The sequence below is a fragment of the Scyliorhinus torazame genome, chromosome 2, assembly GCF_047496885.1.
Source record: "Scyliorhinus torazame isolate Kashiwa2021f chromosome 2, sScyTor2.1, whole genome shotgun sequence".
In the NCBI taxonomy this organism is placed as follows: domain Eukaryota; kingdom Metazoa; phylum Chordata; class Chondrichthyes; order Carcharhiniformes; family Scyliorhinidae; genus Scyliorhinus; species Scyliorhinus torazame.
The window spans coordinates 215,157,153-215,183,009 of NC_092708.1; the positions used below are offsets into that span (position 1 = coordinate 215,157,153).

General features: G+C 55.1%; 1 protein-coding gene and 1 long non-coding RNA gene across 13 annotated transcripts in view; both read left to right on the forward strand.

The window, feature by feature from the left end:
- Positions 1–13,419, forward strand: part of LOC140407148 (cytotoxic T-lymphocyte protein 4-like) — a 52,850-nt gene extending 39,431 nt beyond the window's left edge. Inside the window, exon 3 of the mRNA XM_072494835.1 lies at positions 10,954–13,419. Within this exon, the coding sequence (XP_072350936.1) occupies positions 10,954–10,992 (39 nt within the window). The 3' untranslated portion in view covers positions 10,993–13,419. The remainder of the gene's footprint in view (positions 1–10,953) is intronic.
- A 95-nt stretch (positions 13,420–13,514) lies between these two features.
- Positions 13,515–23,550, forward strand: LOC140395621 (uncharacterized). 12 transcript variants are annotated; one of them, XR_011936263.1, is made up of 4 exons: positions 13,515–14,612; positions 14,852–15,012; positions 15,455–16,539; positions 16,660–23,550. It is a non-coding gene; the product is annotated as an uncharacterized lncRNA (long non-coding RNA). The 12 variants fall into 12 exon arrangements; XR_011936262.1 differs by lacking the exon at positions 13,515–14,612 and adding an exon at positions 14,694–14,772; XR_011936265.1 differs by lacking the exon at positions 13,515–14,612 and having other exon boundaries at positions 14,783–15,012; positions 16,660–20,627; positions 21,068–23,550.
- Positions 23,551–25,857: the final 2,307 nt, after the last annotated feature.

Consider the following 25,857-nt stretch of genomic DNA (forward strand, 5'->3'; position numbering starts at 1 on the left):
CACACCCTCCCCCTCCACACCCTCCCCCTCCACACCCTCCCCCTCCACATCCTCCCCCTCCACACCCTCCCCCTCCACACCCTCCCCCTCCATATCCTCCCCCTCCACACCCTCCCCGCCACACCCGCCCCTCCATATCCTCCCCCTCCACACCCTCCCCTCCACACCCTCCCCCTCCATATCCTCCCCCTCCACACCCTCCCCCTCCACACCCTCTCCCTCCACACCCTCTCCCTCCACACCCTCCCCCTCCACACCCTCCCCCTCCACACCCTCCCCTCCACACCCTCCCCTCCACACCCTCCCCCTCCACATCGTCCCCCTCCACACCCTCCCCTCCACACCCTCCCCCTCCATATCCTCCCCCTCCACACCCTCCCCTCCACACCATCACCCTCCGCACCCTCCCCTCTACACCCTCCCCCTCCATATCCTCCCCCTCCACACCCTCCCCTCCACACCCTCCCCCTCCATATCCTCCCCCTCCACACCCTCCCCTCCACACCCTCCCCTCCACACCCTCCCCCTCCATATCCTCCCCCTCCACACCCTCCCCTCCACACACCTCCCTCCTCCACACCCTCCCCTCCACACACCTCCCTCCTCCACACCCTCCCCCTCCACACCCTCCCCTCCACACACGTCCCTCCTCCACACCCTCCCCTCCACACACCTCCCTCCTCCACACCCTCCCCTCCACACCCTCCCCCTCCACACCCTCCCCTCCACACACCTCCCTCCTCCACACCCTCCCCTCCACACCCTCCCCTCCACACCCTCCCCCTCCACACCCTCCCCTCCACACCCTCTCCCTCCATATCCTCCCTCCTCCAGACCCTCCCCTCCACACACCTCCCTCCTCCACATCCTCCCTCCTCCACATGCTCCCCCTCCACACCCTCCCCCTCCATATCCTCCCCTCCACACCCTTCCCCTCCACATCCTCCCCCTCCACACCCTCACCTCCACACCCTCCCCTCCACACCCTCCCCCTCCACACCCTCCCCTCCACACCCTCCCCCTCCACATCCTCCCCCTCCACACCCTCCCCCTCCACATCCTCCCCTTCCACACCCTCCCCTCCAAACCCTCCCCCTCCACATCCTCCCCCTCCACACCCTCCCCTCCACACCCTCCCCTCCACACCCTCCCCCTCCATATCCTCCCCCTCCACACCCTCCCCTCCACACCCTCCCCCTCCACACCCTCCCCCTCCACACCCTCCCCCTCCACATCCTCCCCCTCCACACCCTCCCCTCCACACCCTCCCCCTCCATATCCTCCCCCTCCACACCCTCCCCTCCACACCCGCCCCTCCATATCCTCCCCCTCCACACCCTCCCCTCCACACCCTCCCCCTCCATACCCTCCCCCTCCACACCCTCCCCCTCCACACCCTCCCCCTCCACATCCTCCCCCTCCACACCCTCCCCTCCACACCCTCCCCTCCACACCCTCCCCCTCCACATCGTCCCCCTCCACACCCTCCCCCTCCACACCCTCCCCCTCCACACCCTCCCCTCCACACCCTCCCCCTCCACACCCTCCCCTCCACACCCTCCCCCTCCATATCCTCCCCCTCCACACCCTCCCCTCCACACCCTCCCCCTCCATATCCTCCCCCTCCACACCCTCCCCTCCCCTCCACACCCTCCCCTCCACACCCTCCCCTCCACACCATCCCCCTCCATATCCTCCCCCTCCACACCCTCCCCTCCACACACCTCCCTCCTCCACACTCTCCCCTCCACACCCTCCCTCCTCCACACCCTCCCCCTCCATATCCTCCCCCTCCACACCCACCCCTCCACACACCTCCCTCCTCCACATCCTCCCCTCCACACACCTCCCTCCTCCACACCCTCCCCTCCACACCCTCCCCCTCCACACCCTCCCCTCCACACACCTCCCTCCTCCACACCCTCCCCTCCACACCCTCCATATCCTCCCCCTCCACACCCTCCCCTCCACACCCTCCCCCTCTACATCCTCCCCCTCCACACCCTCCCCCTCCACATCCTCCCCCTCCACACCCTCCCCTCCACATCCTCCCCCTCCACACCCTCTCCCTCCATATCCTCCCTCCTCCACACCCTCCCCTCCACACACCTCCCTCCTCCACATCCTCCCTCCTCCACATGCTCCCCCTCCACACCCTCCCCCTCCACACCCTCCCCCTCCATATCCTCCCCTCCACACCCTCCCCTCCACACCCTCCCCCTCCACAACCTCCCCCTCCACACCCTCCCCTCCACACCCTCCCCCTCCACATCCTCCCCCTCCACACCCTCCCCTCCACACCCTCCCCTCCACACCCTCCCCCTCCACATCCTCCCCGTTCACACCCTCCCCTCCACACCCTCCCCCTCCACATCCTCCCCCTCCACACCCTCCCCTCCACACCCTCCCCCTCCATATCCTCCCCCTCCACACCCTCCCCCTCCACACCCTCCCCCTCCACATCCTCCCCCTCCACATCCTCCCCCTCCACACCCTCCCCCTCCATATCCTCCCCCTCCACACCCTCCCCTCCACACACCTCCCTCCTCCACACCCTCCCCACCACACACCTCCCCCTCCACACCCTCCCCCTCCACACCCTACCCCTCCATATCCTCCCCCTCCACACCCTCCCCTCCACACCCTCCCCTCCACACCCTCCCCCTCCATACCCTCCCCCTCCACACCCTCCCCCTCCACACCCTCCCCCTCCACACCCTTCCCCTCCATATCCTCCCCCTCCACACCCTCCCCTCCACACACCTTCCTCCTCCACACCCTCCCCTCCACACACCTCCCTCCTCCACACCCTCCCCTCCACACCCTCCCCCTCCACACCCTCCCCTCCACACACCTCCCTCCTCCACACCCTCCCCTCCACACCCTCCCCCTCCATATCCTCCCCCTCCATATCCTCCCCCTCCACACCCTCCCCTCCACACCCTCCCCCTCCACATCCTCCCCCTCCACACCCTCCCCCTCCATATTCTCCCCCTCCACACCCTCCCCCTCCACATCCTCCCCTCCACACCCTCTCCCTCCATATCCTCCCTCCTCCAGACCCTCCCCTCCACACACCTCCCTCCTCCACATCCTCCCTCCTCCACATGCTCCCCCTCCACACCCTCCCCCTCCACACCCTCCCCCTCCATATCCTCCCCTCCACACCCTCCCCTCCACACCCTCCCCCTCCACATCCTCCCCCTCCACACCCTCCCCTCCACACCCTCCCCTCCACATCCTCCCCCTCCACACCCTCCCCTCCACACCCTCCCCCTCCACATCCTCCCCCTCCACACCCTCCCCCTCCACATCCTCCCCCTCCACACCCTCCCCTCCACACCCTCCCCCTCCACATCCTCCCCCTCCACACCCTCCCCTCCACACCCTCCCCTCCATATCCTCCCCCTCCACACCCTCCCCTCCACACCCTCCCCCTCCACACCCTCCCCCTCCACACCCTCCCCCTCCACACCCTCCCCCTCCACATCCTCCCCCTCCACACCCTCCCCTCCACACCCTCCCCCTCCACACCCTCCCCCTCCATATCCTCCCCCTCCACACCCTCCCCTCCACACCCGCCCCTCCATATCCTCCCCCTCCACACCCTCCCCTCCACACCCTCCCCCTCCATATCCTCCCCCTCCACACCCTCCCCCTCCACACCCTCTCCCTCCACACCCTCCCCTCCACACCCTCCCCTCCACACCCTCCCCCTCCACATCGTCCCCCTCCACACCCTCCCCTCCACACCCTCCCCCTCCATATCCTCCCCCTCCATATCCTCCCCCTCCACACCCTCCCCTCCACACCCTCCCCCTCCACACCCTCCCCTCTACACCCTCCCCCTCCATATCCTCCCCCTCCACACCCTCCCCTCCACACCCTCCCCCTCCATATCCTCCCCCTCCACACCCTCCCCTCCACACCCTCCCCTCCACACCCTCCCCCTCCATATCCTCCCCCTCCACACCCTCCCCTCCACACACCTCCCTCCTCCACACCCTCCCCTCCACACACCTCCCTCCTCCACACCCTCCCCCTCCACACCCTCCCCTCCACACACGTCCCTCCTCCACACCCTCTCCTCCACACACCTCCCTCCTCCACACCCTCCCCTCCACACCCTCCCCCTCCACACCCTCCCCTCCACACACCTCCCTCCTCCACACCCTCCCCTCCACACCCTCCATATCCTCCCCCTCCACACCCTCCCCTCCACACCCTCCCCCTCCACATCCTCCCCCTCCACACCCTCCCCCTCCATATCCTCCCCCTCCACACCCTCCCCCTCCACATCCTCCCCCTCCACACCCTCTCCCTCCATATCCTCCCTCCTCCACACCCTCCCCTCCACACACCTCCCTCCTCCACATCCTCCCTCCTCCACATGCTCCCCCTCCACACCCTCCCCCTCCACACCCTCCCCCTCCATATCCTCCCCTCCACACCCTCCCCTCCACACCCTCCCCCTCCACATCCTCCCCCTCCACACCCTCCCCTCCACACCCTCCCCCTCCACATCCTCCCCCTCCACACCCTCCCCTCCACACCCTCCCCCTCCACACCCTCCCCCTCCACATCCTCCCCCTCCACACCCTCCCCTCCACACCCTCCCCCTCCATATCCTCCCCCTCCACACCCTCCCCTCCACACCCTCCCCTCCACACCCTCCCCCTCCATATCCTCCCCCTCCACACCCTCCCCTCCACACCCTCCCCCTCCACACCCTCCCCCTCCACACCCTCCCCTCCACACCCTCCCCCTCCACATCCTCCCCCTCCACACCCTCCCCTCCATATCCTCCCCCTCCACACCCTACCCTCCACACCCTCCCCCTCCACATCCTCCCCATCCACACCCTCCCCTCCACACCCTCCCCCTCCATATCCTCCCCCTCCACACCCTCCCCTCCACACCCTCCCCTCCATATCCTCCCCCTCCACACCCTCCCCTCCACACCCTCCCCTCCACACCCTCCCCCTCCACATCCTCCCCCTCCATATCCTCCCCCTCCATATCCTCCCCCTCCATATCCTCCCCCTCCACACCCTCCCCCTCCACACCCTCCCCCTCCACACCCTCCCCCTCCATATCCTCCCCCTCCACACCCTCCCCTCCACACCCTCCCCCTCCACACCCTCCCCCTCCACACCCTCCCCCTCCACACCCTCCCCCTCCACACCCTCCCCCTCCACACCCTCCCGTCCACACCCTCCCCCTCCATATCCACCCCTCCACACCCTCCCCTCCACACCCTCCCCCTCCACACCCTCCCCTCCACACCCTCCCCCTCCATATCCTCCCCCTCCACACCCTCCCCTCCACACCCTCCCCCTCCACACCCTCCCCTCCACACCCTCCCCCTCCATATCCTCCCCCTCCACACCCTCCCCTCCCCCTCCACACCCTCCCCTCCACACCCTCCCCCTCCATATCCTCCCCTTCCATATCCTCCCCTCCACACCCTCCCCTCCACACACCTCCCTCCTCCACACCCTCCCCTCCACACACCTCCCTCCTCCACACCCTCCCCCTCCACATCCTCCCCTCCACACCCTCCCCCTCCATATCCTCCCCCTCCACACCCTCCCCTCCACACACCTCCCTCCTCCACACCCTCCCCTCCACACACCTCCCCCTCCACACCCTCCCCCTCCACACCCTCCCCCTCCATATCCTCCCCCTCCACACCCTCCCCTCCACACCCTCCCCCTCCACACCCTCCCCCTCCACACCCTCCCCCTCCATATCCTCCCCCTCCACACCCTCCCCTCCACACCCTCCCCCTCCACACCCTCCCCCTCCACACCCTCCCCCTCCATATCCTCCCCTCCACACCCTCCCCTCCACACACCTCCCTCCTCCACACCCTCCCCTCCACACACCTCCCTCCTCCACACCCTCCCCTCCACACCCTCCCCCTCCACACCCTCCCCTCCACACCGCCCCCCCTCCACACCGCCCCCCCTCCACACCGCCCCCCCTCCACACCGCCCACCCCTAAACACCGCCCACCCCTCCACACCGCACCCCCTCCACACCACCCCCCCTCCACACCGCCCACCCCTCCACACCACCCACCCCTCCTCCACAGCCTCCTCCTGCACACAGCCCACCTCCACACTGCCGTCCTCCACAACCCCTCCACTCTGCCCTCCACACTGCCCTCCTCCACATCCTCCTCCTCTACACAGCCCCCCTCCACTCCTTCCCCTCCCAAAAACCATCCCCCTTCCACAACCATCCCCTCCACACCACCCCCCTCCACAGCCATCCCTTCAGGCTGCTCCCCTCCTCCGCACCATCCACTCTGCACTGCCCCCTCCACATCACCCCCCTCCTCCGCACCCATACCTTCCACAACAACCCCCCCTCCTTCACACACCCCCCCTCCGCACCCATCTTCTCCACAATGCCCCCCTCCTCCGCACCACCCCATCCTCTGCACCCATACTCTCCGCCCCTCCTCCATAATTCCGCCCTCTTCCACACCCATTCCCTCCACATCGCCCCCCTCCTCCACAACCATCCTCTCCACACCGCCCCCCTCCTCCACACCCATTCCCTCCACACCGCCCCCCTCTTCTACACTGATCCTCCTCCTCCACACCGCTCCTTTAATAAGGACACAGACGCAGTGACGGACTTACCGGTGGACCTCTCAATCATATTAAACCAATATATTTGAACGATTATCGACGGGCTTTTGTTGAGGTGCTGCGCCACGGTTCTCACGAGCTGGTCGAATGTTTGCATATCTGGCATTGCCAGGTACATGAGACTCCGGACCACCCCGAGCGATGCGATCTGCAGGCCGTCAACAGTATGACCGTCTGGTGCTTGGTCTCCCTGATATTGTTGGCCCGGAAGAAATAACGCATTCGTTCAGCGTATTGGTTCCAGTCTTCAACACTGGCATCAAATGCATTTAACCCCCCAAACAGAGGCATGGCGAATCATAGAAATCCAAACCTGTGTCCAGAAAATCAGGGGGTGACCCAGTTGAGTAGGTCACAGCGTCGACAGCAAACCAGTTTAATAAGGACATAGGGAGTCCACACCGAGTAAAAAAAAATGAGAAGAAAGTTTTAGAGGGGCAGCGCGGTATGCAGTGGTTAGCACTGCTGCCTCACGGTGCCGAAGACCCAGGTTCCATCCCGGCATCGAGTCACTGTCCATGTGGAGTTTGCACATTCTCCCCATGTACTGCTTGGGTCTCACCCCCACAACACAAAGATATTCAGGCTAGGTGGATTGGACACACTAAAATGTCCCCTTAATTGGAAAAAAAGAATTGGGTACTCTAAATCTATTTTTAAAATCACAAAGTTTTATTTATAAACAATTAGTATACCATTCCTGGTACCCCGACCGGGTTCCTGGTACCCCGACAGGGTTCCTGGTACCCCGACAGGGTTCCTGGTACCCCGACCGGGTTCCTGGTACCCCGACCGGGCTCCTGGTACCCCGACAGGGTTCCTGGTACCCCGACCGGGTTCCTGGTACCCCGACAGGGTTCCTGGTACCCCGACAGGGTTCCTGGTACCCCGACCGGGTTCCTGGTACCCCGACCGGGCTCCTGATACCCGACAGGGTTCCTGGTACCCCGACCGGGTTCCTGGTACCCCGACAGGGTTCCTGATACCCCGACCGGGTTCCTGGTACCCGACAGGGTTCCTGGTACCCCGACCGAGTTCGTGGTACCCAACAGGGTTCCTGGTACCCCGACCGGGTTCCTGGTACCCGACAGGGTTCCTGGTGCCCCGACAGGGTTCCTGGTACCCCGACCGGGTTCCTGGTACCCGACAGGGTTCCTGGTACCCCGATCGGGTTCCTGCTCGGTCGGTGCCTTACTGGACGATCTTATATATTCAGTGGGTAATTGAGATACCCCACCCTTAGCGGGGGAGCTTGTACTCCGCAAGGAGCATGGGGAACACGAGCATTCCCAGCCTATAGCTCCCATGCGGGATATTACATTCCTCCTCTGCAGCGCCCTCCCCCTCCACACGCCCTCTCCCTCCCTGCCCCCCCCCCCCTCCTCCTCCACCCTCGTCCGCTCCGCACCTCCGTCTCCCACCCCGCCCTCCATTCCTCTCTTTCTCATCTAGCTGAATTGGATTGCTCGTGCCTGGATCCATTCCTTCCTAGTCAGAGCCAGTGAATTAGCTACAATGGTTTATTGTCCCATTGGGTCCTCTAAATTTATTTTAAAAGATGGAATCCTCCTCCGTGACTTCATTACCTCGAGGTGTGACGACTCTAATGCTGCCCATATCCTACCCCACATCGAGGGCAGAAGTTACTGCCCACCCTCAATCCTCGGTGACGGATTTGGAGGCGCGTTAGGATGCAACCCACAGCAGGCAAGGCCACACAAAGAGCTCAAAAACCAAACCCTTTATCTTCCGGAGTGGGGGAGGAGGAGAGAATGGGTGGGAGGGGAGATGTGTCCTTCAGTCAAAGGTGTTCAGTGCCTGAACAAGGGTCCCAGCCTCGGGCTCCAGGAAGGGTGGGGGTAGTGCCCACTGAAAGTCGCCTCATGTTCTTGTTTCTGAATTCCCCCCCCTCCCCAGTTCCATTGCAACCCCCACCTCACAATACCTGGCACCTGACTGTGGCCTGGGGAGTCCAAGTTGATTCTTGGCATCTGGCAGGTGCATTGGCAGCAGCTGTGGCCACCAGCAACAATAGAGTGCAGCAGTTGGTCTCTTTGGATCAATAAAGGATAGAACATATTCTTTCCAAATGGTTAAAAGTTACAAGCAGCGGAAGTCCAAAGTGACTTGGAGATTCAGCAACATAGATCATTAAAATGTCAGGAACAGATACCGAGAATATTCCAAAAGGCTAAAAAGAAGAAAATGGAAATCATGCTTCAGCTAAAGCCCTGGTTAAGCCACATCTTTTGTTTCTTTACTTGTCTCAATACCACTCACTTTGGCTCTTGAACTACCAACTATTTCATCAGTTAATCTTTCTTGCCTTCCAGCCTATCACCAACCTTCTTTTTATTCCTTTTTCCCACCCTCCTCCCTTTCACTTGCTTTAAACTTATTCTATCTCCATCGAGCCTGCTCCAGCATCTGACTAGATCATGGCCAGTTGGACCGGGGCCTCAACTCTACTTTCCTATCTAACCCCTCCCCACCACCATTGACCCCACCCCCCCACCTTGTCAATCAAGAATCTATCTAACTCAGTCTAAAAAATATTCAAAGACCGACCTCCACTGCTCTGGGGAAGAGCATTCCACAGACTAACAATCCCTCGAGAGAAAAGATCTCTCCTCATCTCCATCTTAAATGGTGGGAGACTCCTTATTTTTAAACTGTGTCCCCGAATTCTTGTCTCTCCCGCGTGGGGAAACATCCTTTCAGTGTCCACCCTGTCAAGTCCCCTCAGGATTTTATATGTTTCAATAAGATCACTTCTCATTCTTCTGAGCCAATGGGTAGAGGCCCAGCCTGTCTAACCTTTCCTCATAAGATAACCTATCAATCAAGTGGACCTTCTCTGAACTGATTCTAATGTAATCATATCTTCTCTTAAGTTAAGAGACCAAAACTGTACACAGTACGCCAGGTGTAGCCTCACCAACAACTGTACAAATCCCTCTCAATCTCATTATCACCTCTAACTTTTATCAGAAAGTCTCTGTTTTATTGATCCTGCTTGAAAACTGTAGAGTAACAAATTGGACTTCCCTCTCCAAAAATAAAACAAGGAATTACAGACCAAGTAGTCTTAACTGAATTATCAATGGACTACCTGCCACCATTCTTCACACAGTGAATGCTCCATGTTACCAAGATGGTACGGTGGACCACCCCAGTAAAAGGCTCACACTTTGAATATGATCAGGGAACACTTCTGGTTTCCTGTCCAATATTTCTCCCCCCAAACAGCACCATCACAAACAGAATAACTGGTCTCTTATTTAAGTTAAGGGGTGGCATGTGGCGCAGTGGTTAGCACTGGGACTACGGCGATGAGGACCCGGGTTCGAATCCCAGCCCCGGGTCAGTGTCCGTGTGGAGTTTGCACATTCTCCCCATGTCTGCGTGGGTTTCACCCCCACAACCCAAAGAAGTGCTGGTTAGGTGGATTGGCCATGCTAAATTACCCCTTGATTGGAAAAGAAAAATAATTGGGTACTCTAAATTTCACTTATGTGTGTGGGATCTTACTCTGCCAAATTGACTGTTTGGTTTCCTACATTATAACAATGATTGCACTTCAACAATCACTCCTTGGCTATAAAGTGCTTTGAGACATCCTGTAGAAATGAAAGGAACTGTATTATTGCAGGTTCTTTCTCTCTTGGGTGTCACTTAACCTCTGTAGTCTGATTTAGCTCTCTCCTCCGCCCTCATGATTCCTACTCTATGAACATTGACCTACACTCCATTTTCTATCAGTCCCTCATTTCCTCCCTCTAGCCCCAGCCACCTCTCTTTCCTGGTTTTCTCTCTCTCGTCATTTTTCCACTGTGTCCTTCTTAATCTGCCTCTTCGTCCCTTTCCGTTTCTCTTCCTCCTGCCGTTTTCTCCTTCTGCATATACCTCCTAGTTTCTCTCACGCTTTGTCTCATGCCTTCTCCCTTACTTTCCTTCCTTCTCTTGCCTTTTTTCTCCCTCCCCGCCTCCCCTGCCACCTCCCTGACTCCCTCTTCCCACCCTATTTCTAGCCGTCCCACCTTCCCTTCTTGTCCGGCACTCTCTTCCCTTCTTTCTCGTTCTTGCTCATTGCCCCTCTCCCCTGCTACTTGACAATTATATTGAAAAGCATCATCATCAGTTTGTGCCTCACTCTCAAGGGAAGTGTCACTTTTCACCAATGATCTCGTCGATGTAATGCAAGTGAAGCAACAGTTTTTTTTGTCTCATTGACTACAAACCAAACATGAAATAGTAGCTAATTGACAATATTTTCCTTTTTCCTTTTCAGATGAAGGACGACACTATTTACATTAATGTAAGAAAGTAGTAACATTCTGGGCGGAGTCTCCGATTCCTCAAACCCATTCCATCTACAGTCCATGTGATAATTCTATCATCTCCCCGTACTACCTGTGAAGTTCTACTTTAATGATCTCTGAATCCTTTGACTTCCTGACCCTGTAAAATACCTGGACATGAGGCCAGATGCCGTGGTTTAAATATTGAAGCGCCCTCTGTAACCCCCATGACTCCGAGCCACATGGAAAGCTTTGAGCAGGTCCTGTAACCAGATGACTGGTCAAAAGCACACAGGAACCGATTCAGTGCAGTGAACTTCAGCGTGTTGCTGGGGTAACCACATGTCCATTTATTTCCACATCTGTGGCTCCCAATCTGTCATGAACCCAATGGGTTCACATGTCTGGTCAACACCTCACTGAAGGCAATGGCGCTACCCAGAGCTTCTAACCCAGAGCTTCTAACGACTACCCGAGTAAATTAATGGAATCCCATCAGCAGGAAAGCTGGAGTGTGATGTGAATGCGGAAGGTTTCAATTCAGATATCAATCATTTATTTGTGATGGGGGCAGGGGCGTTCTCTCCATTTTAGCCTTGGGACATGAACGATTCTGCAGTTGGGAAAGGAGATGTGAACAGTCCATCCTGGAGATCAGTGCATTATGGAACTGAACAAAAGAAGCAGTCACAAAGATTTATCTCCCCACTTCCATTCTTTACCCTGAGAACATTCAATATCCTGTCTTCCTGCCCAAGACAATGGGGTTCAAATAAATTTTACTTCAGGAGACAAGGAAATGCCGCTACCCTAGGTGGGCCACATGATGGTTTTGATAAACTTCCAAAGGCCCAGAACCACAGGTTTCTTCCAAACAACATTCCCCACATTCAAACTAATGCACCAAAGTATCCAAAACAAAGTTTGCAATCCTACAACCCGAGGGAAAGCCCCAGAGTCGGAGGGTTGACAGTTTCACATCCGAGGAATTCAGGGTTGTGTCAGCGATACAAGGATCATACAGCAAAGTTTCTGAAGCAAACTGCACATTGTCTTGTCACTGTGTGATATTCCCATGCAGCAAAGATCAGGGCAGAGGAAAGGCTCCATGCGGAGAAAACTGATCGACTTCTGCATCTGTTTACTTTAGCGAACAACAAGAGAGACAGATCTTGTGAAGAACAGACAGCTCATTCTGGGTAAACAGTGCAACAAGAAAATGTGCAACAAACATTGGGGACAGCTGGTGACTATCAAAAGCACAGAACGTAAATCAAAACACAACATTGCATGAAAAAAGATCAAACATACACACACCTGCTACTGCACAGACACCATTTCCAACGGCTTCAAGGACTCCAATTCGTACTGAGGACAAACATAAAGCTGACAAGTCTGAGAAAACCATTTACCGGATGACAAGACATTCTGGTTGGGTCATTCCATTCCCAACACCACAAAGAGAGTGCCATCACCACAAGAATTGCAACAGTTCAGAGAGAAAGGACAGCACCACATTCTCTGAGGAGATAGGGATGAGCAATAAATGTTGTCCAATGCTTCCCTCTACTGGGGAAATGAAATAATATGACAGTGACAAGGGTATTGATTGAGTGTTAGGATCGTAATGTCCATTATCAAGTACATGGCCAATCAATATTAAGCACAGCTAGAAAAATCTCTACAAAGATCTGCTTTGATCTTGGACACTTGCTACCATATGAGTAGCTTTTACACCGGAACAAAAAAACAGCTATAAAGAACCTGTGCCCGTTCATTGGTGATTGACTTTAGCGCCAACATTTACATTTCAGAGGAAGAATTACTGGGTATTTTACCAAGTAAAATTTATTGGGTCTGTTACAGTAAGGCTACCAATGGAGGAGGTTAGAGGGTGCATAACTCCAAACGAAAGCTAAGGGGAGCAGGGTTGAGTATTTCACTGAAATGAGTGCTATGGGCAAGAAAGTTATATCGGTTCATAACTCTCCTTCAGTGAAGGAGAGTGCTATGGGTGAGAGACACTGGGGTGATAGTGAAGGTGAGTGCTATGGGTGAGAGTCACTGGGGTGATAGTGAAGGTGAGTGCTATGGGTGAGAGTCACTTGGGGTGAGAGTGAAGGTGAGTGCTATGGGTGAGAGTCACTGGGGTGTTGGTGAAGGTGGGTGCTATGGGTGAGAGTCTCTGGGATGATAGTGAAGGTGAATACTATGGGTGAGAGTCACTGGGATGATAGTGAAGGTGAGTGCGATGGGTGAGAGTCACTGGGGTGATAGTGAAGGTGAGTGCTATGGGTGAGAGTCACTGGGGTGTTAGTGAAGGTGAGTGCTATGGGTGAGAGATACTGGGGTGATAGTGAAGGTGAGTGCTATGGGTGAGAGTCACTGGGGTGATAGTGAAGGTGAGTGCTATGGGTGAGAGACACTGGGGTGTTAGTGAAGGTGAGTGCTATGTGTGAGAGTCACTGGGGTGATAGTGAAGGTGAGTGCTATGTGTGAGAGTCACTGGGGTGATAGTGAAGGTGAGTGCTATGGGTGACAGACACTGGGGTGTTAGTGAAGGTGGGTGCTATGCGTGAGAGTCACTGGGGTGTTAGTGAAGGTGAGTGCTATGGGTGAGAGTCACTGGGGTGATAGTTAAGGTGAGTGCTATGGGTGAGAGTCACTGGGGGTCAGAGTGAAGGTGAGTGCTATGGGTGCGAGTCACTGGGGTGATAGTGAAGGTGAGTGCTATGGGTGAGAGTCACTGGGGGTGAGAGTGAAGGTGGGTGCTATGGGTGAGAGACACTGGGGTGAGAGTGAAGGTGAGTGCTATGGGTGAGAGTCACTGGGGTGTTAGTGAAGGTGAGTGCTATGGGCGAGAGTCACTGGGATGATAGTGAAGGTGAGTGCTATGGGTGAGAGTCTCTGGGGTGAGAGTGAAGGTGAGTGCTATGGGTGAGAGTCACTGGGGTGTTAGTGAAGGTGGGTGCTATGGGTGAGAGACACTGGGGTGTTAGTGAAGGTGAGTGCTATGGGCGAGAGTCACTGGGATGATAGTGAAGGTGAGTGCTATGGGTGAGAGTCTCTGGGGTGAGAGTGAAGATGAGTGCTATGGGTGAGAGTCACTGTGGGTGAGAGTAAAGGTGAGTGCTATGGGTGAGAGTCACATGGGTGAGAGTGAAGGTGAGTGCTATGGGTGAGAGTCACTGGGGTGAGAGCGAAGGTGAGTGCTCTGGCTGAGAGTCACTGGGGTGAAAGTGAAGGTGAGTGCTATGGTTGAGAGTCACTGGGGTGTTAGTGAAGGTGGGTGCTATGGGTAAGAGTCACTGTGGGTGAGATTGAAAGTGAGTGCTATGGGTGAGAGTCACTGGGGTGAGAATGAAGGTGAGTGCTATTGGTGAGAGTCACTGGGGTGAGAGTGAAGGTGAGTGCGATGGGTGAGAGTCACTGGGGGTGAGAGTGAAGCTGAATGCTATGGGTGAGAGTCACTGCGGTGTTAGTGAAGGTGAGTGCTAAGGGTGAGAGTCACTGGGGGTGTGAGTGAAGGTGGGTGCTATGGGTGAGAGTCACTGGGGGTGAGAGTGAATGTGAGTGCTATGGGTGAGAGTCACTGGGGTGTTAGTGAAGGTGGGTGCTATGGGTGAGAGACACTGGGGTGTTAGTGAAGGTGGGTGCTATGGGTGAGAGTCACTGGGTTGATAGTGAAGGTGAGTGCTATGGGTGAGAGTCACTGGGGTGTTCGTGAAGGTGAGTGCTATGGGTGAGAGTTACTGGGGTGATAGTGAAGGTGAGTGCTATGGGTGAGAGTCACTGGGGTGTTAGTGAAGGTGGGTGCTATGGATGAGAGACACTGGGTTGTTAGTGAAGGGGGTGCTATGGTTGAGAGTCACTGGGGTGTTAGTGAAGGTGAGTGCTATGGGTGAGAGTCACTGGGGTGAGAGTGAAGGTGAGTGCTATGGGTGAGAGTCACTGGGGTGATAGTGAATGTGAGTGCTATGGGTGAGAGTCACTGGGGGTGAGAGTGAAGGTGGGTGCTATGGGTGAGAGTCACTGGGGTGATAGTGAAGGTGAGTGCTATGGGTGAGAGACACTGGGGTGTTAGTGAAGGTGGGTGCTATGCGTGAGAGTCACTGGGGTGTTAGTGAAGGTGAGTGCTATGGGTGAGAGTCACTGGGGTGATAGTTAAGGTGAGTGCTATGGGTGAGAGTCACTGGGGGTCAGAGTGAAGGTGAGTGCTATGGGTGCGAGTCACTGGGGTGTTAGTGAAGGTGAGTGCTATGGGTGAGAGTCACTGGGGGTGAGAGTGAAGGTGGGTGCTATGGGTGAGAGACACTGGGGTGTTAGTGAAGGTGAGTGCTATGGGTGAGAGATACTGGGGTGATAGTGAAGGTGAGTGCTATGGGTGAGAGTCACTGGGATGATAGTGATGGTGAGTGCTATGGGTGAGAGATACTGGGGGGATAGTGAAGGTGAGTGCTATGGGTGAGAGTCTCTGGGGTGATAGTGAAGGTGAATACTATGGGTGAGAGACACTGGGGTGATAGTGAAGGTGAGTGCTATGGGTGAGAATCACTGGGGTGATAGTGAAGGTGGGTGCTATGGGTGAGAGTCACTGGGGGTGCGAGTGAAGGTGGGTGCTATGGGTGAGAGTCACTGGGGTGATAGTGAAGGTGAATACTATGGGTGAGAGTCACTGGGATGATAGTGATGGTGAGTGCTATGGGTGAGAATCACTGGGGTGATAGTGAAGGTGGGTGCTATGGGTGAGAGTCACTGGGGGTGCGAGTGAAGGTGGGTGCTATGGGTGAGAGTCACTGGGGTGATAGTGAAGGTGAATACTATGGGTGAGAGTCACTGGGATGATAGTGAAGGTGAGTGCTATGGGTGAGAGTCTCTGGGGTGAGAGTGAAGGTGAGTGCTATGGGTGAGAGTCACTGGGGTGTTAGTGAAGGTGGGTGCTATGGGTGAGAGACACTGGGGTGTTAGTGAAGGTGGGTGCTATGGGTGAGAGTCACTGGGATGATAGTGAAGGTGAGTGCTATGGGTGAGAGTCACTGGGGGTGAGAGTGAAGCTGAATGCTATGGGTGAGAGTCACTGGGGTGTTAGTGAAGGTGTGTGCTATGGGTGAGAATCACTGGGGGTGTGAGTGAAGTTGGGTGCTATGGGTGAGAGTCACTGGGGGTGAGAGTGAATGTGAGTGCTATGGGTGAGAGTCACTGGGGTGTTAGTGAAGGTGGGTGCTATGGGTGAGAGACACTGGGGTGTTAGTGAAGGTGGGTGCTATGGGTGAGAGTCACTGGGGTGATAGTGAAGGTGAGTGCTATGGGTGAGAGTCACTGGGGTGTTAGTGAAGGTGAGTGCTATGGGTGAGAGTCACTGGGGTGATAGTGAAGGTGAGTGCTATGGGTGAGAGTCACTGGGGTGATAGTGAAGGTGAGTGCTATGGGTGAGAGTCACTGGGGTGATAGTGAAGATGAGTGCTATGGGTGAGAATCACTGGGGTGTTAGTGAAGGTGAGTGCTATGTGTGAGAGTCACTGGGGTGATAGTGAAGGTGAGTGCTATGGGTGAGAGACACTGGGGTGTTAGTGAAGGTGGGCACTATGCGTGAGAGTCACTGGGGTGTTAGTGAAGGTGAGTGCTATGGGTGAGAGTGTCTGGGGTGATAGTGAGGTGAGTGCTATGGGTGAGAGTCACTGGGGGTGAGAGTGAAGGTGGGTGCTATGGGTGAGAGTCACTGGGGGTGAGAGTGAATGTGAGTGCTATGGGTGAGAGTCACTGGGGTGTTAGTGAAGGTGGGTGCTATGGGTGAGAGACACTGGGGTGTTAGTGAAGGTGGGTGCTATGGGTGAGAGTCACTGGGGTGATAGTGAAGGTGAGTGCTATGGGTGAGAGTGACTGGGGTGTTAGTGAAGGTGAGTGCTATGGGTGAGAGTCACTGGGGTGATAGTGAAGGTGAGTGCTATGGGTGAGAGTCACTGGGGTGATAGTGAAGGTGAGTGCTATGGGTGAGAGTCACTGGGGTGATAGTGCAGGTGAGTGCTATGGGTGAGAGTCACTGGGGTGTTAGTGAAGGTGAGTGCTATGGGTGAGAGTCACTGGGGTGATAGTGAAGGTGAGTGCTATGGGTGAGAGACACTGGGGTGTTAGTGAAGGTGGGCGCTATGCGTGAGAGTCACTGGGGTGTTAGTGAAGGTGAGTGCTATGGGTGAGAGTCTCTGGGGTGATAGTGAGGTGAGTGCTATGGGTGAGAGTCACTGGGGGTGAGAGTGAAGGTGGGTGCTATGGGTGAGAGTCACTGGAGGTGAGAGTGAAGGTGAGTGCTATGTGTGAGAGTCACTGGGGTGTTAGTGAAGGTGGGTGCTATGGGTGAGAGACACTGGGGTGTTAGTGAAGGTGGGTGCTATGGGTGAGAGTCACTGGGGTGATAGTGAAGGTGAGTGCTATGGGTGAGAGTCACTGGGGTGTTAATGAAGGTGAGTGCTATGGGTGAGAGTCACTGGGGTGATAGTGAAGGTGAGTGCTGTGGGTGAGAGTCACTGGGGGTGAGAGTGAAGGTGGGTGCTATGGGTGAGAGTCACTGGGGTGATAGTGAAGGTGGGTGCTATGGGTGAGAGTCACTGGGGTGATAGTGAAAATGAGTGCTATGGGTGAGAGACACTGGGGTGTTAGTGAAGGTGGGTGCTATGGGTGAGAGTCACTGGAGTGATAGTGAAGGTGAGTGCTATGGGTGAGAGTCACTGGGGTGTTAGGGAAGGTGAGTGCTATGGGTGAGAGTCACTGGGGTGAGAGTGAAGGTGAGTGCTATGGGTGAGAGTCACTGGAGTGATAGTGAAGGTGAGTGCTATGGGTGAGAGTCACTGGGGGTGAGAGTGAAGGTGGGTGCTATGGGTGAGAGTCACTGGGGGTGAGAGTGAAGGTGAGTGCTATGGGTGAGATTCACTGGGGTGTTAGTGAAGGTGAGTGCTATGGGTGAGAGATACTGGGGTGTAAGTGAAGGTGGGTGCTATGGGTGAGAGTCTCTGGGGTGATAGTGAAGGTGAATACTATGGGTGAGAGACACTGGGGGTGATAGTGAAGGTGAGTGCTATGGGTGAGAGTCACTGGGATGATAGTGAAGGTGAGTGCTATGGGTGAGAGTCTCTGGGGTGAGAGTGAAGGTGAGTGCTATCGGTGAGAGACACTGGGGTGTTAGTGAAGGTGAGTGCTGTGGGTGAGAGTCACTGGGGGTGTGAGTGAAGGTGAGTGCTATGGGTGAGAGTCTTTGGGGTGTTAGTGAAGGTGAGTGCTATGGGTGAGAGACACTGGGGTGTTAGTGAAGGTGGATGCTATGCGTGAGAGTCACTGGGGTGTTGGTGAAGGTGAGTGCTATGGGTGAGAGACACTGGGGTGATAGTGAAGGTGAGTGCTTTGGGTGAGAGTCACTGGGGTGATAGTGAAGGTGAGTGCTATGGGTGAGAGACACTGGGGTGTTAGTGAAGGTGAGTGCTATGGGTGAGAGTCACTGGGGTGATAGTGAAGGTGAGTGCTATGGGTGAGAGTCACTGGGGTGATAGTGAAGGTGAGTGCTATGGGTGAGAGACACTGGGGTGTTAGTGAAGGTGAGTCCTATGGGTGAGAGATACTGGGGTGATAGTGAAGGTGAGTCCTATGGGTGAGAGACACTGGGGTGTTAGTGAAGGTGAGTGCTATGGGTGAGAGTCACTGGGGTGATAGTGAAGGTGAGTGCTATGGGTGAGAGTCACTGGGGTGATAGTGAAGGTGAGTGCTATGGGTGAGAGATACTGGGGTGATAGTGAAGGTGAGTGCTATGGGTGAGAGATACTGGGGTGTTAGTGAAGGTGAGTGCTATGGGTGAGAGACACTGGGGTGTTAGTGAAGGTGAGTCCTATGGGTGAGAGACACTGGGGTGTTAGTGAAGGTGAGTGCTATGGGTGAGAGTCACTGGGGTGATAGTGAAGGTGAGTGCTATGGGTGAGAGTCACTGGGGTGATAGTGAAGGTGAGTGCTATGGGTGAGAGTGACTGTGGGTGAGAGTGAAGGTGAGTGCTATGGTTGAGAGACACTGGGGTGTTAGTGAAGGTGAGTGCTATGGGTGAGAGTCACTGGGGTGATAGTGAAGGTGAGTGCTATGGGTGAGAGTCACTGGGGTGATAGTGAAGGTGAGTCCTATGGGTGAGAGTCACTGGGGTGATAGTGAAGGTGAGTGCTATGGGTGAGAGTCACTGGGGTGATAGTGAAGGTGAGTCCTATGGGTGAGAGTCACTGGGGTGATAGTGAATGTGAGTGCTATGGGTGAGAGATACTGGGGTGTTAGTGAAGGTGAGTGCTATGGGTGAGAGTCACTGGGGTGATAGTGAAGGTGAGTGCTATGGGTGAGAGTCACTGGGGTGATAGTGAAGGTGAGTCCTATGGGTGAGAGTCACTGGGGTGATAGTGAATGTGAGTGCTATGGGTGAGAGTCACTGGGGTGATAGTGAAGGTGAGTCCTATGGGTGAGAGATACTGGGGTGATAGTGAAGGTGAGTGCTATGGGTGAGAGTCACTGGGGTGATAGTGAAGGTGAGTCCTATGGGTGAGAGTCACTGGGGTGATAGTGAAGGTGAGTCCTATGGGTGAGAGTCACTGGGGTGATAGTGAATGTGAGTGCTATGGGTGAGAGTCACTGGGGTGAGAGTGAAGGTGAGTGCTATGGGTGAGAGATACTGGGGTGATAGTGAAGGTGAGTGCTATGGGTGAGAGATACTGGGGTGATAGTGAAGGTGAGTGCTATGGGTGAGAGTCACTGGGGTGAGAGTGAAGGTGAGTCCTATGGGTGAGAGTCACTGGGCTGAGAGTGAAGGTGGGTGCTATGGCTGAGAGTCATTGGGGTGATAGTGAAGGTGAGTGCTATGGGTGAGAGATACTGGGGTGATAGTGAAGGTGAATACTATGGGTGAGAGTCACTGGGGTGAGAGTGAAGGTGGGTGCTATGGGTGAGAGTCACTGGGGTGTTAGTGAAGGTGAGTGCTATGGGTGAGAGTCACTGGGGTGAGAGTGAAGGTGAGTGCTATGTGTGAGAGACACTGGGGTGTTAGTGAAGGTGAGTGCTATGGGTGAGAGTCACTGGGGTGATAGTGAAGGTGAGTGCTATGGGTGAGAGTCACTGGGGTGATAGTGAAGGTGAGTGCTATGGGTGAGAGATACTGGGGTGATAGTTAAGGTGAATACTATGGGTGAGAGTCACTGGGGTGAGAGTGAAGGTGAGTGCTATGGGTGAGAGTGACTGGGGTGATAGTGAAGGTGAGTGCTATGGGTGAGAGACACTGGGGTGTTAGTGAAGGTGAGTGCTATGGGTGAGAGACACTGGGGTGAGAGTGAAGGTGAGTGCTGTGGGTGAGAGATACTGGGGTGATAGTTAAGGTGAATACTATGGGTGAGAGTCACTGGGGTGATAGTGAAGGTGAGTGCTATGGGTGAGAGACACTGGGGTGAGAGTGAAGGTGAGTGCTATGGGTGAGAGACACTGGGGTGAGAGTGAAGGTGAGTGCTGTGGGTGAGAGATACTGGGGTGATAGTTAAGGTGAATACTATGGGTGAGAGTCACTGGGGTGATAGTGAAGGTGAGTGCTATGGGTGAGAGACACTGGGGTGTTAGTGAAGGTGAGTGCTATGGGTGAGAGTCACTGGGGTGATAGTGAAGGTGAGTGCTATGGGTGAGAGATACTGGGGTGACAGTTAAGGTGAATACTATGGGTGAGAGTCACTGGGGTGATAGTGAAGGTGAGTGCTATGGGTGAGAGATACTGGGGTGATAGTTAAGGTGAATACTATGGGTCAGAGTCACTGGGGTGATAGTGAAGGTGAGTGCTATGGGTGAGAGTCACTGGGGTGAGAGTGAAGGTGAGTGCTATGGGTGAGAGATACTGGGGTGAGAGTGAAGGTGAGTGCTATGGGTGAGATTCACTGGGGTGTTAGTGAAGGTGAGTGCTATGGGTGAGAGTCCCTGGGGTGATAGTGAAGGTGAGTGCTATGGGTGAGAGACACTGGGGTGATAGTGAAGGTGAGTGCTATGGGTGAGAGACACTGGGGTGTTAGTGAAGGTGAGTGCTATGGGTGAGAGTCCCTGGGGTGTTAGTGAAGGTGAGTGCTATGGGTGAGAGACACTGGGGTGTTAGTGAAGGTGGGTGCTATGGGTGAGAGTCACTGGGGTGAGAGTGAAGGTGAGTGCTGTGGGTGAGAGACACTGGGGTGAGAGTGAAGGTGAGTGCTGTGGGTGAGAGACACTGGGGTGATAGTGAAGGTGAGTGCTATGGGTGAGAGATACTGGGTTGATAGTTAAGGTGAATACTATGGGTGAGAGTCACTGGGGTGAGAGTGAAGGTGGGTGCTATGGGTGAGAGTCACTGGGGTGTTGGTGAAGGTGAGTGTTATGGGTGAGAGTCACTGGGGTGTTGGTGAAGGTGAGTGCTATGGGCGAGAGTCACTGGGGTGTTGGTGAAGGTGAGTGCTATGGGTGAGAGTCACTGGGGTGTTGGTGAAGGTGAGTGCTCTGGGTGAGAGTCACTGGGGTGTTGGTGAAGGTGAGTGTTATGGGTGAGAGTCATTGGGGTGTTGGTGAAGGTGAGTGCTATGGGCGAGAGTCACTGGGGTGTTGGTGAAGGTGAGTGCTATGGGTGAGAGTCACTGGGGTGTTGGTGAATGTGAGTGCTATGGGTGAGAGTCACTGGGGTGTTGGTGAAGGTGAGTGCTATGGGTGAGAGTCACTGGGGTGTTAGTGAAGGTGAGTGCTATGGGTGAGAGTCACTGGGGTGTTGGTGAAGGTGAGTGCTATGGGTGAGAGTCACTGGGGTGTTAGTAAAGGTGAGTGCTATGGGTGAGAGTCACTGGGGTGTTGGTGAAGGTGAGTGCTATGGGTGAGAGTCACTGGGGGTAATGCCCAGGTATCTAAAACACGCCCCCACCACCTTGAACGGCAGCTCTCCTAACCTCCCCTCCTGCCCTCTGGTCGCAATCGGGAACACCTCGCTCTTTCCCATGTTCAACTTGTACCCCGAAAACCAGCCAAAATCCTCCAAGTTCCCCATATTGACCCCAATGCCCCTAATGTGTCCAAAATGTATAACAACAGGTCGTCCGCGTGCAACGAAACCCTGTGCTCGACGCCACCCCACACAATCCCTTCCCCATCCTCAAAACTCTCAGCGCTTTTTTCCAGTGGCTCTGTTGCCATGGCAAAGAGCGAGAGGGAGAGGGGTACCCCTGCCTCGACCCCCGATGCAGCCCAAATATCCTGAACTCACCCGGTTCATCTGTATACTTGCGACCGGTGCCTTGTACAGCAACTGGACCCAGTCGACACCCCAGCACCTCCCACAGGTATTCCAACTCCACCCGGTCGAAAGCCTTCTCCAGCCCATGGCCACTGCCACCTCTGCCTCCTGTCCCTCCCAAGGCATCATAATCACATTAAGCAGCCTCCTCACATTTGCCGATAGTTGTCTCCCTTTCACAAATCCCGTTTGGTCCTCCCCTATCACCCCTGGGAGGCAGCCCTTGATTTGCGAAGCCAATACCTTCGGCAGCAATTTGGCGTCCAGATTCAATAGATAGATCGGGCGGTACGACCCACACTGCTCCGGATCCTTGTCCTTTTTCAATATCAGGGAGATGGATGCTTGTGATAGTGTAGAGGGGAATTCCCCCCCCTCTCCCTAGCCTCATTATATGCCTCCCCAACAATGGCCCTAGGACTCCCCCAAACCTTTTTAAAAACTCCACCGGAACCCATCCGGGCCCAGGACCTTCCCTGCCTGCATCTCCCCCATGCTCTCCATCACCTCCCTCAACCCGATAGGGCCTCCAATCCCAGCACCAACTCCTCATCCAGCCTGGGAAACTCCAGTCCATCCAGGAACCGCCACATTCCCTCCCCCCGGCCGGGGGCTCCGACTCATATAATCTGTAAAAAGCCGGAAACGCCCCATTCACCCCCACTGGGTCCAACACCACCCTTCCTATCTCATCCTTTACTCTGCCAATCTCCCTCTCCGCCTCTTGCTTCCTCAGGTGGTGGCCAGCATCCTTCTCACATATTCATATACTGCCCCTGTGGCACTGAGGAGCTGCCCCACCGCCTTCCCCGTGGGCACTAATCCAAACTCCATCTGGAGCCTCTGCCTCTCCTTCAACAACCCTGCCTCCGGTGCCTCCGAATACCTCCTGTCCTCAGGATCTCCTCTACCAGCCTTGCCATCTCTGCCCATTCCACCTACTCCCTATGCGCCCGAATTGTAAAATCCACCCGCCACGACCACCGCCTTGAGTGGCAGCCGTGACCTCCCCCGTGTCATTGAGCTCCACTTACACTGAATGGCGGCCCTCACCCGCTCACTCCGAGTCGACAACCCCGCCAGCAACGCCCTGTCCACCACAAAAAAGTCAATCCGGGAGTACACCCAGTGCACATAGAATCATAGGATTTACAGTGCAGAGGGAGGCCATTTGGCCTATCGACTCTCAACTGGCCCTTGGAAAGGGCACCCACACCTCCACCCTATCCCCATAACCCAGTTACCCCACCTAACCTTTTTTGAACACCAGGGGGCAATTTATCATGGCCAATCCACCTAACCTGCACATCTTTGGACTGTGGGAGGAAACCAGAGCACCTGGAGGAAGCCCACGCAGACACGGGGAGAATGTGCAGACTTTGCACAATCACCCAAGGCCGGAATTGAACCCGGGACCCTGGAGCTGTGAGGCAGCAATGCTAACCACTGTGCCACCCTGGGGAGAAATATGAAAATTCCTTCGCCCTCGGTCTTCCAAATCTCCACAGTCTGGACGATAATTGTTTCTTTAATCAATATTGACAACCCACCTTTTTTATCCCCCTCTCTATTTTCTGAAAACCCTGTAACCAGGAATGTTGAGATCCCATTTCTGCTCTTCTCTAAGCCATGTTCCACTAATGGCTAAAATTTCACAGTTCCATGTGGGTGGCACGGTGGCACAGTAGGTAGCACTGCTGCCTCACAGCTCCAGGGACCACGGTTCAATTCCGCCCTTGGGTGACTATGTGGAGTTTGCACTTTCTCAATGTGCCTGTGTGGGTTTCCTTCTGATTCTCTGGTTTCCTTCCACAGTACAAAGTTGTGCAGGTTAGGTGGATTGGCCATGCTAAATTGCCCCATAGTGTCAAATGTTTTGCAGGTTAGGTTATGGGGATAGAGCGGGTTGTGTCGGGGAATGGACCTTGGTAGAGTGTGCTTTTGGAGGGTCGGTGCAGATTCAATGGGCCAAATGGCCTCCTTCTGCACTGTAGGAATTCTATGTGTTCCAACCTTGTTCACTACATTCCTTGTATTTAAACGTAAGCCATTAAGCACAATCAGGTCTCCCATTTTGCCGTTTTCCAACCTTTGGTTACTCTGCCTTCCAAACTCGCTTGCTCATTTTCCACCTTCTACTTCCAACTCTGCTTTTCTCCCTTCTGAATTAATGCTCAGCACTTATCCCTCTGTTTAGCTGGTTCAAACACTTCCCAACTAGCAAACCTGCCTGCAAAGATACTTGGCCCAACCCTGTCAAGGTGCAACCCGTCCAGCCTTTCAAATCTGACCTTCCCACGAATTGGTCCTAATGCCATGAGAATCGGAAGCCCTCCCTCCTTCATCATTTCTCCAGTAACGCATTCATCTACTGTACCCTATTTCTATACTCACTAGCACGTGGTACTGGCGGTAATCAGGTCCTATCTTTGAGGTCCTATTTTTCTTCTACTTCCTGGCTCTTTAAAAATCTGCCTAAATGGCTTCAACCATTTTCTGCCTGTGTCATTGATACCATTGATACCAAATGGATCATGATATCTGATTGTTCACCCTCCTCCCCAGAATATTCTATAGCCACTCAGTGGTATAGCTATGTCTGTTATATTGTTACACTATTTGAAAAATGTTAGGAACTATATTGTTATGCATAAGTGTACACAAGTATTCAGGGTGCCACCTCACTCACTACTGTACACAGCCTGTATATGGAACGAAGACTGCATTAGTCTGCAGCACATGGTGAGATCTGAGAAATATATTTGATGTCAACTCCAATATCTGTGTCTAAGAGTGAGATTATTTCAGACTTCTGGAAACCACAAGACAAAACAATGTCACATATAATTGCAAAAGTTGTCTGTATAAATGGTTTACCACTCTGATCAATGACCCAAATGTGGTTTGGAGATTGAAAAGGCCTGCTGTATTCACCAGCAGGATCACCTCCATGAACATTGGGACGTGGCCACTGGCATGGCTTCCTTAACTGGAACTTAGCACTCCTGTGAAATGAGTATTCAGAGCCAGGCATTCTGGTCTCAGCTGTCCAATGATGGTGATGATTATTCCTATTAACTTCAATGTTACGAGAGCTCGTTTATGTCACATTACAGTCAGTAGTGATGCCCACAAGCTACTCTTGGTGCTGGGTCACTAAAGATGTCCACCCACTGTATCATTCTGTGCCTTTGGCACATTGATTCTTCCAACAGGTTTGAGGACATGGAGGAGCACAAACGCAGCCTTGATATGGATGGCAATTGCTCACACCTCACTTCCGGAATTCAATGCTTTTGCCCTTGTTTGGATCTTTAACGAGATATGGAGAGAGTCATTCTGGCAGAAACCAAACTGAGCAGGTTATTTCTGAGTAAATGCCACTTGGTACAGTGTTGATGACCCATCTCCATCACTTTGTTTTTGATTGAGAGTGGCCTGGTGGGGCAGTAACCAGTGAGATTGGATTTGTCCTGCCTTTTGTGGACAACAAAAAAAAACCTGGGCCATTTTCCACCTTGTCAGGTAAGTGCTAATGTCGTAGCTGTGCCAGCTTGGCTAGAGGCAGCTTCAGTTCATGAGCACGAGTCTTCAGCAGTA